Source organism: Balaenoptera musculus, chromosome 2 (genome assembly GCF_009873245.2).
Source record: "Balaenoptera musculus isolate JJ_BM4_2016_0621 chromosome 2, mBalMus1.pri.v3, whole genome shotgun sequence".
In the NCBI taxonomy this organism is placed as follows: domain Eukaryota; kingdom Metazoa; phylum Chordata; class Mammalia; order Artiodactyla; family Balaenopteridae; genus Balaenoptera; species Balaenoptera musculus.
Genome location: NC_045786.1, coordinates 67,715,426 through 67,730,366, shown reverse-complemented (window position 1 = coordinate 67,730,366; position 14,941 = coordinate 67,715,426). Strand labels below are relative to the sequence as shown.

Here is a 14,941-nt window from a genome sequence, read left to right as displayed (position 1 = left end):
GTGGTAATGTCTTTGCATTTGAAATCTGTATATATAGTAGAAGGAGAGTTTGGTCTCAAAACCATTGATGGAAGAGAAAAACCCTAAACAGGCATGCCAATTTGACATTGAAAACAAAGTTTTGTTAAAAACAGTTGTAACCCAGCCCAATTATAGCACTAAGTCCCAGATGTAAATACCCTTTTTAAAATGTTTAACTTGAGGTAGTATTAACCAAAAGAATTAATGGAATAGCCTTTTCTACAATCTTACTGTTTTTGTGTTTCACAAACAACATTAAGTAGAATCAGATAATGAATAAAATGCCTAACATCATTCTTTCTCTTAAGCCATGTTTTGTACCCAAATAGATGGATATTAATTTTAGCATTTCAGCATAGTTAAGAATAAAATGGACTTTAAAAAAACAGAATATTTAGTTACAGAGAAGATATATAAATTAAATAATCAATATATAATATTTCTTTGACGTATTTCATTGAGTAAAGGATATTAATTTAGCATGAGAAAATTTCTTTTAGAAAAGTATATATGCTCATTTACTTGGTAACCACCTGATGCTTTTTCATGGTTGCCTGATAGGATTTACAGTCTGAAAGGACTATTATATCTAAAGGATTGACTTTGTCCGTCATGTGTAGGGCAGTGCTAATGTGGCAATCATTTCTACATTAAAATAATATTTCCAGACAGATTTTAAAATAAGTTACAAAACAGTTTGTGCACTGTGATCCCTTTTTGCAAAATGAAAATCAATGCATAATATACAGCAAAATATTAACATTGACTTTGAGAGGGGTGAGATTACAGGTGATTTTTATTTCATTTACGCTTATTTTTATTTTCTAATTCTTCAATCCCAGCTCAAGCCAAAAAAAGAGAGAGAGAGAGAAGGAGAGGTGGTGGGAAGGTAATTATCACAGAACCTGAAAACAGATGTACGTAAACCTTCGAAGGAGAAAAAGGAGGAAGATCCTGAAGAAGATCCCGAAGGTTCTCTGTGAAAGATGCAGCTACAAAATGGATGACCCTGTCTCAGCTCAGGCTCCGCAGCAGAAGCATCAGGAGAACTGCAGCGATTAGTATACAGAGGGTGCAGACTGTAGGTACCAAGATCTCCGTCATGATCTGCATGTAACTTAGAAAGGGCTCTGCGGAGGGGGAGAGAGCAACATGGCAGATGAGAATGTGGTCATTTTGGCGAATGCAACTTCATCCTGAAAGCTTCAGCTGTCTGGATAAACTTGGAAAATGGTATCATCACACTTGCTAATTATTCTCATTTGCTATAAAAGAGAACCTGGTAAATTAAATGTTATAAAAAAAATTATGTGAGGGCTTTGTAAGATATTTCAGAAAATATGGATTAAGAATGCTTAAATTTGGTTCTTCCATAGGTACTGTAATAAAGTCTAAATGTATGTCAATGCTAGTGCTTACTCAGAATATTAGCAGCCATATTCCTTAGTTTCTAGAATTCTCTTTGGGGGGATTTAGGAAAGAAAATTCCTTGGAAAACATTTGCATCCTTTCAAAAATGTTTATTGTATATCTTAAGAGGTATAGGAATTTCTGCATTGAAAATTTTTATGGTCTTTTTTTTTTTTTTTATGGTCATTCTTAACATAGCTAAACAGTCTTTAAGAGTTAAATGATAAGCATATTTCATGTGCGTTAACATTGTAGTGGACATTTACGAAATACCTGCTTTTAAGTTTTGTGCCAGGCGCCCTTGGTTACCGAGATAAATAAGGCACAGGCCCAATTCTCATGGAGCTCATGGGCTCAACAGTAAATTCTACATCATGTCTCTACATTAAGTTTATTTTAGTTTAATGGACTATACATCTTTAATATTTGCCTGATTATTTAGATGAGGGGGGAGGGGACAGTGGTATATTGGCCTGTAAAAATAGTTGAATTGGTAGGATTTGGTCTAGCATTTTCCACCTCTGATACCACATGGAAGATGAATTCATTGAAACAGGAAGTGTATTTCTCTGGTTGCCCTTATATAGAGAGAAAGACAAAATTCAAAGAAACAAATGATATGCGTTGGCATTTCTTGATGCATGGTTACATCCTGGTTATTCTACATCTGTGATCCTTTTAGATCCTATTGCATTAGAAATGCCTTCTGTGAGAGCAGAGACCTTGTTGTTTATTGCTATGTCCCCAGGGCTTAAAACACCCTTGAGTCAATAGTGACTGCTTCATAATTACTTGCTGAATGAGTGAATATAATATCTAGAGTGTTTGATTTTTCTTCATTCCATTTGGTATAATGGTTGAATTTCTCCCTCCTTCCAACAAAGCCCACTATAACACAATAGTAGATTTATAAATTTACAGTATGATTCAGAATCAAACTAGAGTAGATAAATTTATAAATAGTAGATTTATAAATTTACAGTATGATTCAGAATCAAACTAGAGTAGATATTTCTTTTCCATGGTAGATTTTAAAAAAATTTTAAGTGCTGATAGAAATTTGACATTGCTTCAAAGTAAAGGAAAGTCCATTTCTAATCATGTGGTTTTGGAAGATTGACTTAAGGTGGGTCCACATTTTGAGATTTTGGTAATACCATTACATACGTAATTACATGGTTTAATTATCAAAGAATTAAACTCACCTGCAGCAAGCATCTGGTTGTTGATAGAGCAGGTTTCCAAGGCTTTGAGGTACCAACTTTCCACCTAATAAAAACCCACTTGATAAGTAAAGTTGTCTTAAATGAGTTTTTTGCTGTTTGAAATCATGTTTGGAATAATATGGGGTAAGAAATATATTTTTTTAATCTGCTTGTAGTTTAAATCAGTTAATAGTTATTGAATGCCTATGTGCATCATTGTGAGGGAGCCAAAGAACAGAGTTTTTATTCTTGAGCTTATAATCTAGCTATCTTTTTCTAATAATGCAATTACTGTCTTTTCTAGTAATGCAAAACTAGTGAATACCTGATGGTTATCAGTCACTGCTTCTATTTATAGTCCCACTAGGCTCACTCTAAAGAATGTTGATAAACAAATGAGATTTTTTTTTAAATTAAGACACTCTAAATTACAACTTATATTCCCTGCCATTAGGTGCAGCAGCATACAGAATAGAGAGCTGATAGAAAAATTTGTAGGTTATTGAAAATGGGAGGTTTTAAAGGATTTTTTTAATTATTACTTTTAATCTCATTTTGGAACCAGTGCATTTGTATCACTGTACAATTTGGTGGGAAAAGAAGTGAAGATTATATATGGTCATTATATATTCAATTTACTTAACTTTTCATGTATGTTGAAGAATAGGTAGTATTTGTTTGCATTAAGATACAACATTTAGGATAACATTTAAATCACAGTTTCTGTTGACTGTCATAACCTAAAGTAAACAGGACTCCTTCATAACCCTAGTCTGCCCTTAAGGCTCTGTGTGCTAGGATTGCATTTTACAGTTTCCTTACCCCATTCTAAGCAAATAAGCAGAGAGATGGTGAAAGGGGAAGAAACAATGGGCCCACTTGCCAAACTCTGCACCCCAGCTGCCTAGCTCTTCCAAAATCCAGAATGAGTAACACTGATAATTATTCCTACCTCTCGAGGATTGGGAAACCCATTGGCAGTGATAATCTTCTTGTAATATTCAACTGAAGCCTTTGGATAGCGCGGCCTATTTTTCTTGTTGAAATCGACATAGTAGAATCCGTATCTATCTGAGTATCCTCTCTCCCATTCAAACTTATCCAACAGAGACCAGGAAGTATACCCTTTTATATTAGCACCATCTTTGATAGCTGCAAAGACATTCCATTTTTAATATATTTCATTTTCTTGGAAAAATAGTATTGCGAAGATAATCTTAAATGTCTTCATCTATGAGATCTAGAAACACGTTTTAGTCAATCGTGTATTATCAAATTTTGCCCAAGTTAAATAGGAAGATATGTGAAGACGGTTTGTATCTCACCTTTTAGCATTTCATTTGTGTATCCTTTAAGGTATTGAATTCTCCACCCATCACATAATTGGGTACAGTGTAATTTTTGAGATGCTCCATTTTCTGTCACATATATGGGTGGATTGCCGTATTGAGTCTGAAAGGAATCATGGGAACACATATTGAAGGCTGCCATATTCTAATTGGGTGTGTTTAGCGTTTAGTAGATGCCAGTTAACATGTTTATTTAGAGATGAATGTAGGCAGGAGGCAAGTTCATATAGAAGAATATATTTCTTGACAAAGCATCATTTTAGAGAAAATATGCTTCAGGTCTTGTTCTTTCCCACATATTCCAGTACAGGTGAGAAGAGCAGCAAAATAACTAAATATGAGATAAGAATTTTAAAGTTTTATATATAAATATGTATATAATATATATACATATACATAATCATGAAATATGTGCATATTATATTACATGAATATAATTTATATAATGTATAAGAACCATGTATATGATCTATATATATGATTATTCATAGTAGACATTCATCATTTTTTTTTTTTTTGGCCATGCCGTGCAGCATGCAGGATCTTACTTCCCTAACCAGGGATCGAACCCGTGCCCCTTGCAATGGAAGCACTGAGTCTTAACCACTGGACCACTAGAGAAGTCCACATTAGTCTTTTTTGTTGTTTTCTTTCTTTCTTTCTTTCTTTTTTTTTTAGTCTTTCTTTAAGGCCTATATTGAGTAGCTTCTGAAGTATAAGTAACTGGGTTTTTAAATTAACTTTAAAATGTAGGCACCTGAGCTTATACTATAAGAACATGAATTCAGGTAAAAAATGTCCTTTAGCTTAATGTAATAATCACCTGAGCAAAGTTGAGAAGCCTCCTAAATCCCCATGGCACAGAATGTAGCCATTTAGACCCCAGATCAGGCCAGTTTGGGTCAACCAGTTCAACTAGGTCACGATCGTTCTGGTAGCTGGGCCCCTGGCGAGAGGGGTAGTTCCTTTCTGTGATGTACCGAGTCGTAAAATGACCTAATCCCAAGAAATCAGAGGTGCCTTTAATGTAGCTCTTTTCCTGGAGTGAGAACACCGGTAACCTCGACATATCCAGGCCTTGCTCTGCACTCTTTCTTCCTAATGAGAGAAGAAAATAGAATTTAACCAAGTTTTATTTTCTCACAATCATTCTCTTGTCGTGTACCATGATGATACTGGCATGTTGACATGAAAGCTGTTATCCAGATCCTGGGCTTTGGAATTCATCTGTGTGGAAATTATAACCTTAGCCTTTCAAACTGGAATTTTGACATTTGAATGCTAGCCAAAAATTTTTAAATTTATATTGCTTAAAAGTAATATTTTCACAGATTACTCAGTAACTTGTGTGTGGACAATTGTGTAGCTATCTGGAAAAAAGAACTAGGTTATTCCTTACATCAAAAATTAGTAATTTTGCTTGCCTCTGGGAAGGGAACTGGAGGCCAGTGGTAGCGTGGGGAGAGACACGGTCACGTTCAGGCCTTGTTGTAGTGTAAGCTAACATCACCTCTGTGTTGGGCAATGTTGTCCTATCTTTCAAAATTGTAAAAGTGTGTGTCCTTTCACCAACCAATTCTAAATCTGCTTATCCTACACTTTACTCATGTAAAAGGATGTATGTACAAGGATCTTCATTGTAGATTGAGTAGCAAAAGATTAGAAGCAACCTGAAGGTCTGTCAGGAGAGACTGGTTAAAAACATGATGGGATATCCATCAGTACCACACTATGCAGCCATGAGAATGAATGAGGCGGTGCTTCATACACCAACAAGGACGAGTGCCAAGACGGATGCTCAAGTGAAACAAAGATTCAGAGTGTTGCGTACATAGAGTACATGCAAGTATATACACATACCAAGCAGCAGTGTTCTTGCTTACACGTGCACAGTGCATCTCTGGAAGTGTACTTACTTCTGGGGAGGATAGGAGCAGTGGGCGGGGGAGGGAAGGAAGCTTAACTTTTTTCACTTTTTTGTACTTCAAAACATGTGAAACATGTCCTTGTATAATCCATGCAAAAAAAGTTTTAAATCAATGTATAAAGAGAAGTAACATTTTTATGAGTTGATCTAAAATGTAGCCATAAAAATGTTCCCAAAGAGACTGCTGGCTTAGATTAAATGAGTGAAAAGATTGTATTATTAAATTCCTTTAAATTATTAGCATGTTATTACTTTCAGTTACATGTAGTAACTTGAGAAAAACCACAGGAATTGTCACTGTAGTGTCTACTACAATAGCCACTCACCATATGTGGCTACTGGAATATGGCTAATGTGACTGCAGCTTCAACTCAGTTGCACTGAAGGATTGAATTTTTAATTTTGTTTAATTTGAATTTGAATAGACACAAATGGCTACAGGCTATCATATTGAACAGCACAGATATAGGACAGGCAGAACATTTCCATGATCACCAAAAGTTCTATTGGATAGCACTCGTCTAGAATTACCTTTCTTCATGTATTTATTGTGAATGAAGGGGTGCTTCTGAGATGCCTGGAAGTAATTTGTGAATGAGATTTCAGGCAGAATGCTTTCACTACTAAAGAAAATATTAACTTTTATTTGTCAGTTATACTTAATAATGCTGAAACAAAAGAAAAAAGAAAAAGAAAAAACTACTTAGAGGATCCTTCTTTCCACGTTGTATAAGGGAAAAATTGAGCTCTGTTCCCACTTGAATTATCATAGAGTTGGAGTTGGTGGGGTTTGGGATTATTGGCTTTAAGCCCAAGAATTTTTCTATGATAGGTAATCAGTTTGGCCTTTTAGTACAGTCTTGTAGCGCCTGCAGTGGCCTCTGAGGGTCCCAAGAGAGCAAACACAGCATGTGAATGATGGGGTGTGTCTGCAGGAATGTTCCATATGGGCACTGTCCCATCCTGAGGGCTTTTTCCTTACGCATCTTGAGGAAATCATTCTCAAGATTTTGAGTGTATGTGTACAGAACATGTCACAGAACTGGTTATTGTCAAAAGATTTTTAGAGATTATTTTGTCTAATCCCTTCATTTTTAGGTGATAAGACTGAGACAGGATGAGGTGAAGCACCTTGCCCAGAATCACTCACTGGTTAGTGGCAGAGTTGGAATTAGAACTTGCTGCCTCCTATTCCAGACAAGTCTTGATAGATGGTGCTTTAGAAAGGGAAATTTTTGAAATGTTGAAACATTCTTAGTCAAACATCTAAAATAGCCTTGATGTGTGAGATATAGCCTAGTTCACCGTCATCCTTGTCTTTTTTAGGGAGGTGTGGGCTGATACCTCTAAATCACAGTTATATGTTTAGATTCCTACGGCCAGACACTGCTGGTTGCCTACCCAACAGACCCATGCCTGTCTTCCTCCATGCCCTCTTTTCTCATCCCCTTCCAAAGGGCCACATCCTTTCTGGGAGTCTTGACCCCTCCCCCCTCCCTAGAGCTCTGAGGCTCTAGCCCTGGTGGTCTAGGGCACCTTGGGGCATTTGACAATTCTGTCCCTTGAGGCACAGCGGGAAGTCAGCTGGGAGTAGACCGCTGTTTCCTGGGAAGATTTTCCTTGTTCTTAAAAACAGATATGATGGTACTATCCCCTTTTTTTCTGCCTCAGGGTGTTGATGTGTAAAGGTGATGCCTGGAGCTGCTACAGCCATCCTGTGGCCTTGGGGAGTGGCTGATGAACTAGCTAAAAGTGCCAGAGTGGAAAGATGGAATGAGTCTGGGTTCTCAAAGACAACCCTGAGGGCTGGATTAATTAGCTGTGGATTACCCTTTTCTGGATTTCAGGTGAGATGATAAATCCCTTACTTTTCAAGACATTTTATTTGGAGTTTTCTGTTATGTGGCACTTAAAAGCATCGAAATTAATACAGCCTTGTGAGCTCTGTCTTTACTCTCTTCTCTGACACTGTGGAAACTAGAGCTTGGAAAGTATTTCTCAAGTGGCAGAAAGAACCAGCAATAGGACTGACTCCACCCATGACTGTGTCTTTGACTTCTCACTCCTGCTTCACTACAGTTGGATGGAGTGGAGTGGGGAGGAGGAGACAGGAGAACAGAACACAGAAGAGAGCAGCCTAGAGAATTGCTAATTTTTCCCCCTGGATTCTGAAATTCTCAATTTCCAGGTCTAGGAATTTGTTTGGATGTCCCCCACCCTCCCAGTTTGAATAACCAGTTCTAAATTCTTTGGGAGCTGGGTTATCCCTTGAGTGCCTCACCCAAACCGACCCAGTGTGTTCTTCTATCCCCCTGCCTTTTGGTCATTTCACTTGAGCTCAATACTGTTGCTGTGGTATCTGGAGTCTTAAAAACGTGACGTGGCTCACCGATATGGTCCTTCATGACTTGCGGGTAGTCACCGGCGTAAATGGGGTTGGCAAACCAGCCCAGGCAGAACTGTAGGTATCTCTCGGCAGCCTCTATGTCCTTGGGGTTACTAATGTCCACAGGTTCCCCCCAGTCGCAGTTTAATGAAATCCCCACCAGACCTTATAAGAAGAGAAAGGAAAGGGGGTGGCAGGCAGAGTGACACTGCTCCTCTGGTCACCCGTCTGTTCTCAGCGCACGTGGTGGCGGGGCTCACCTTGCTGCTTGCTGCGCCATGTGCTGTTGTAGGAGTGCCAGGCTTGGGCATGGGCCTGGAAGAGAAAGGAGTCCATCGGAGGTGCCTGCCTCATTCATTTCTCTCCTCTCTTTCAATTCAAGGTGGCCTTTCTCTCCTTCCTGACTCTAGAGATCATTTTAAGTCCTATCCTTTTCATGAGTCCAGCCTTGATTAGCCTAATCCATAGTCTCCCTTCCTCTGACCTCCATTTTCTTTGTGCTGTGGAGGAAACTTGCTCTAAATCTGGCATAAACACATAAGCCACCACTTTGTGTTATTTATTGTTTCTAAGATTTTTGCTCACGTGTCTTGTTTTGTTCCTGGTTGTCCTCTGTAGTAACAAGGCAATGCTTTCAGCATAGGTGCTCAGGAAGTTAGGAAAATATAATACCAAGCATCCGGAACAGTCTTGAGAAACAGAATCCAAAATGTGCCAACCTGCCTTCTCTCCATATTCTCTCCCAGGGACCCACTGATATCTTCAGAGCCCTGCCCTTTAAATATTCACAGTTTAGGGCTTCCCTGGTGGCGCAGTGGTTGAGAATCTGCCTGCTAATGCAGGGGACACGGGTTCGCGCCCTGGTCTGGGAAGATCCCACATGCCGCGGAGCAACTAGACCCATGAGCCACAACTACTGAGCCTGCGCGTCTGGAGCCTGTGCTCCGCAACAAGAGAGGCCGCGATAGTGAGAGGCCCGCGCACCGCGATGAAGCGTGGCCCCCACTTGTCACAACTAGAGAAAGCCCGAGCACAGAAACGAAGACCCAACATAGCAATCAATCAATCAATCAATCAATCAAAAAATATTCACAGTTTAAGAAATCCTAAGCCAAATAGGGAAAGATGAGAAAGTTCTCTTGCTGACGTGAATTTGAGGTATGTCCCCAGTGATCCCTTGCCTGCCCGCTTGATCAGATTGTTCACCTTCTGTGGAGAGCCCATTGGGGCCATCATGCCTCGCACCCCTGTTCCCCAATCATCATCACCTGGACCCTCATGTATGTCCTGGAATGTGACCAATCCCCTCCCCTGCTTCTCAAGCCTTTCCAGTAGCCTTGTAATTCACCCGTCGGCATCTCCTCTCAATGTCCCCCTCAGTTTCTGCCCTAACTGAGCCTGACTGCCCCTCAAGACCGCAGCCACGGCAGCTCTTTCCAGCAGACGCCATTTTTTCCCCTCACACCCCACATACCTTAGGAGAGTGTCTGCCTTGCTCTTTGTGGCTGCTTCCAAACGATTTCTCCTTCCTCCTTCAAAAACTCCAGGTCCTCTGAAGTCCATGCTATCAGACAAGCACTCCTAACCCCTTCCTGCTGCTGTCCTTCACCAACCTCCACTTACGTCTGCTCAGTCACTGACGATGTTCGCCCCTAGCTCACTGTCATCCCCCCACTTCCTCCTGTCACCATGCCTCACAAAAGAGTTTAGACCTGTAGGTGACAAGTTTTCACATGCATGTGCTCCAGCCCCTTGGCTAGATTGCAAGCTCTAGGGAGCGGTCACGGTGTCGTCTGGGCTGCCGTGTCCAGCAGAGTCCTGGATGACAGGACACCACCTCGTAGATCCTCATGGAAGGGAAGGGGACCATGTTAAGGTGACGTGGCAGAGGACTGGGCTCAGACTCGGGCCCTGGGGTGGGCTTAGCTGTCACTGGGACTCACCGTTCCACCTTGAACCCAGCCTTCACTCCCGGAAGGACCCACTTCACCTTAATGACGTGATGTGCCGCCTTGTACAGGCCCGTGCCATGGAGCTTCAGGCCAGGTGCGTGGTGGCCCGTCTCGTAGCCTTTCTCTGCCATTGTCTGCAGGGATGGCAAGTGGGGACCACAGGACCCGTGAGAAGTGACAGGGTACACTCCTGCCTGGAAAGTGGGTTTTCCCACCTGGAGGGGGGCCTTGCTTACCCGAGGATCACTGAAGGTGACCCAGTGCTTCACCCGGTCCCCAAAGGCCTCGAAGCATAGGCTGGCGTAATCACTGAAGTAGTTGGCCGTGCTCACGTTCTGCCACCCGCCATACTTGACCTGGAGCAGCTGCAAACAGAGGGGTGGAGAGAGAAGCAGGTGCCCCAACCCTCTAAAGCATTGATAGTACCCATCTTCTCCCCATCACCTCCCTGAAGCCAATGACCTCCCACCACCCTGTGTCACAGAGAGGTACATAAGTGGCTCCTCTGCCAGCTGGGCCGTGATCTCCACAGAGCCTTGTTGAACGAATGAAAAAACTGCTTGAATAGTGATGTCTAACTGTGAGGTTCTTAAGCATGTTGAGGCTTTATGGAAATCGCTTGGGAGGGGGCGCTCGTATATGAGCACATATAGTTTTAACAACCTGGGGGAGAAAAGACTAAACAAACTCGCTCATTATTCCATCAACTCTTACTCAAAAGATGCTTCTTTCTTTATAGTCTGAGTTGTCGTTTCCAGGCCAAATGTTTTGGAAAACATCAAAACCTGCGCTTACCACTTATTACAAACATCAGTTAAACCAGTGGGACCTCCCTGCCGTGGGTAAGTTGGGAGATTTCTTCTTCACTCCGTGCCATCTTCCTGTCCCGAGCCAGAGCCCAGACCCCAGCCTTTGCCCCCACCTTGGCAACCCCAAGTGCCCAGATCAGGCTCCCTCCTGCTGAGCTGAGCTCCCCTTGGGCCTCTGAGCCCACGCGGCCTGACCTGTGGGAGATCCCAGTGGTGCAGGGTCACGATGGGGGTGATGTTACTCTTCAGAAGGGCGTCAATGAAGTCACTGTAGAATTGGATCCCCTTCTTGTTCACCCCGTCAGCTGAAGGCGAAATAAAAGGGGGGGACTTGATGAGAAAGGATCTTGGTCTTGACCTTCTGCAGTGCACTATTCCTGGGCCCTGGAGCTTTCTGTAGGCCTGAAGGCGCCCTCAGCCCACCAGCACTCGGGTCTCAGATGGTGGAATAGCTACTCCTGGGAGCCCAGCTACCTACAGAACCCGTGAGAGCTGCTGCTGGGGAAACCGTGCTCATGGGCTGTTCTCCCCGGCCAGGACTCTGTGGTGTCCCCACAAAGCCAACACAGCCAAAAGGGGCCACTCGTGGGCCGGGGCGGTGTGGCCTTAGCTCACCTCGGACACCCGTGGGCAGGAGCCGGGGCCAGGACAGGGAGAACCGGTAGTGGCTGACGTGCAGCTCCCTCAGCAGAGCGACGTCCTCCTGTGCAGACAGGGGTGGGTGCAGGGCAGGGTCAGCGGGACCCCACCAGGGCTCCTCCTGTATGTACTCCTCATCTACGCAGCAGGCGTGACGCCACCTGCCCCCGCTTCCTCCTGGGGCTATGCCAGGAGTCAAGTAAAATGCAGGCTATGAGGATGCTTTGAGAAATCCATCAGGGTGACGGATCCCCAATCCAGAGAGGAAAGTGGGTGCTGAGCAAAGGGACAGAGGATGAGCTGGTCCCGCTCTCCCCACAGGGGGCCCATTCCCATGCGGGGACCAGGGCTTCAGGCTACTGTGGCCTGTAGGCCCTGGGGTCATGGCCTCAGCCCTTCAGCTGCCCATCGCTTAGACTAAGGCACTGGCTCAGGTGGGGCCCAGCTTTCCTTTCCTCCTTCATCCACCTTCCCACATCCTGGCACTCCCTCCCCAAGCCCCAGTCACCACCGACCCCCGCCCCGGCTCGACTGCACTGGGATTGGGAATGTTTAGCAGAGCACTTGGTTGACATTGTCACTTGGGTTCCCCTAATATGTCTGTCACCTCCCAACTCTCCCTAGGTGATGCTCAATCGTACACACACGTGCACACCCATCACTCACCTGGACCTTGTAGTAGCCGTTACAGGCCACGTCTGCAGTCTCCTCCCCAAGCACATTCCCTTTCCCGCTGTGCGTGAAGGTGTCCCAGATGCTGGGCCCTTTCCCGTCCTGGTCCCAGGCGCCCTCAGTCTGGAAGGCGGAACTGCCCACGCCCCAGGAGAAGCCTGCAAATGGAGACCCCAAGTTGGGCTCTGAGTCCCCTCCCACTCCCCACCCAGGACTGGGACCCTGGGCTGTGCCCCCCAGGCCACAAGGCGAGCCCCCTCCCCAGCAGCCTGCCCTGTCTCCCTAGGAGTGGGAGCATGTGTGGTAGGGCGGGGGGAGGGGGGAGACACAATACGTTAAAAGCATTTATCTGCACCATTTTAGCTCTGATTTGCATTTACTATCTATACAGTAACTTTAAAAAAAATCTGTTAGGAACTTCTTTTATTTCGGAACAACTACATGGGGTTATTTTCCCCATCCTACCTATAAGGAAGCTAAAACACCAAACTCCTTGACAAGTCAGCCAAGGTAGGCAAGCTGATAGACAAATGGACAGACGGACAGACCAACGGAGGAGTGGACATACCAAGTGGGAAGGTTCCATAGTAGAAGGAGGCCTCTTCTAGGGATTCCTTCCTGGTGGCCCCCAGCCTGGACACCAGCAGTAGCACCCACCAAAGAGTGACAGCCCTCACTGGCTTCATGGCACCCGGCTCTCCCCCACACCCGAGAAAGCACATCTGACAGGTGTAGGCCCATGCAGCCAGGGCTTGGGGGGCAGATCCTGGCTTGGGGAAAAAGGAGGGGAGGAGGTGGGACGAGGTGGAGGCGCTTTATCTAGAGAAGCGTTGGCTCTTCTGGGGTCAGCTAGTCCCTGGCTTTGCTGGGACCCACCAGCACAGGCTGAGGCTGGGCTCCAGATATGATTCCCAAGTTAAACACTAAGGAGGACAAAGACCGGGCATGGGGAGCTCTGGGTCTGATAGGCAACGCTTCAAACCACCCCTGTCCCTGTCTTATGGGGGAGACCCAGCCTATGCCCTGTGATGGCCTCAGTCTGATGGGGAAACCACTCTGCCTTAGGGACGCTCCAGTCTGATGGGGCTGGCAGGACAGCCCACAGAGCCCCTGCGGCACCCCACCTACACACTGTGGCCTGTGCACAGAGACAGACACCTCCGCAAGCCGGGGGTCACGAGCAGGGTCACCATCCCAGGGTCTTCTGTCCTAAGGGTCGGGGCAATTCCCTTCCCCTGGGCTCCCCTCTCTGATGCCAGCCTAGCCAGCTTACCCAGGATTGTCCTCGGTCCCAGACACCCCCAGAGTAGCAGCTGGTGGCCAGAGCACTGTCAGACTGAGCCCCCCCAGGGCCTGTGCGCCCCCCCCAAGAGCAGAGCCCTCAGCCCAGCGAACGCTCTGGTTGGGGGCGTGACCAGTGGCCTAACCCCCCTACAAAGAGCTTCAATAGCCCCAATTCAGTGGGGAGGGCAGGAATGCTGAGCTGGCCAGCGGGGCCTGAGTCAGCAGCCAGGCAGCTTGGCCCTGGGCCCGGGGCATCCAGTCGGCCCCCTCCCAGGGTAGAGGAGCAGTGACCCAGTCCCCTGGTCCCTTCTGGGCCCAGTGTGCCGCCTTCAGCCCATCTTAGCCTATGAAACTCCAGGTGGTGGCCGGGCAGGGAGTAGTGTGTGTGGGCATCTGTCTCGGTGTCCACCCCTTCCTGCTGCCAGAGAAAGTTCACTGTAGAAGGTAAATTTGGTTTTCCCACATCACCCTCCTCTCTTTGGATCCCTCATTCATTCCTTCACTCACTCACTCATTGAATCACGACTGTCTGGGGAATTCCCTGGCGGTCCAGTGATTTGGACTCGGCGCTTTCACTGCTGTGGGCCCGGGTCGATAGAGCCCTGGTCCGGGAGCTAATATCCCACAAGCCTCCCTGCATAGCCAAAAAAAAAAGAAGGTATATTAAAAAAAAAAATCACGAGTGGCAGCTAGATCACACCCTCCCTGGAAGCTCCGCGCCTCCTGCTCCCCACCCAGGCTGCCAAGGAGGTCCCCCACTGTGCTTCCTTCACTATGGTGCCCTCACCTCTCCATATCCCTCCCCTCCCTCCCCCCACTTGAGGTTCCCTGCATCTCACTCAACCTCCAGCCTCCCTGCCTTCAGCTAAGCCCCGCTGTAGCTCCTTAACGGGGCAGGTCTTATCACCCCTTTGTGGTTGATTAATTTCTTTCTGCCAGAGTGAGGTGGGACTTGGTCTGAGCCCTCCAGGGGTTGGGGATCTTGCGGGACAGGGAGGCCAGAGGGGGTGTGAAAGTGAGGTGGTTTTAAGCGCTGTGCAAAAATCAAATCAAATCAATAAATAAAAATAAACACTGTGCCAGGGATCAGGGCTCTAATGGAAGGATGGACAGAACACTGTAGAGGCGCAGGGAGGTAGGGCTGGCTTCAGAGGGAGGGGACATTGGACAAGATACTTGAAGGATGTGGAAGCACTCGCTAGATGGCGTGGAGCACGGAGGGCATGGGAACTGACAGAGGGAACAGCATGAGCAAAGGCTCTGAGGTGTGTTTGGGGACCTGGCAGC

The 14,941-nt window shown here is 45.4% G+C and overlaps 2 protein-coding genes across 4 annotated transcripts in view; one reads left to right on the top strand and one right to left on the bottom strand.

Annotated features, from left to right (window-relative positions):
- Positions 1–1,427, top strand: part of ZWILCH (zwilch kinetochore protein) — a 39,048-nt gene extending 37,621 nt beyond the window's left edge. For 2 of the 3 annotated variants that reach the window (XM_036845265.1, XM_036845267.1), the window contains one exon: positions 864–1,001. The gene's annotated coding sequence lies outside the window, so the exon portion shown is untranslated. Of the gene's footprint in view, positions 1–863 lie in introns of all 3 variants that reach the window. The other variant, XM_036845266.1, reaches the window with a different exon arrangement.
- On the bottom strand, positions 801–13,745 carry LCTL (lactase like). Its single transcript, XM_036845268.1, has 14 exons — positions 13,644–13,745; positions 12,939–13,140; positions 12,365–12,528; positions 11,675–11,762; positions 11,255–11,364; positions 10,487–10,615; positions 10,289–10,384; positions 8,559–8,613; positions 8,302–8,463; positions 4,809–5,083; positions 3,962–4,088; positions 3,589–3,788; positions 2,637–2,700; positions 801–1,151 (listed from the first exon to the last, which is right to left on the bottom strand). Exons 2-14 carry the CDS (start codon positions 13,090–13,092, stop codon positions 1,036–1,038), a joined length of 1,740 nt encoding a protein of 579 aa, XP_036701163.1. The 5' UTR covers positions 13,093–13,140; positions 13,644–13,745; the 3' UTR covers positions 801–1,035.
- Between the last annotated feature and the right edge of the window lie 1,196 nt (positions 13,746–14,941).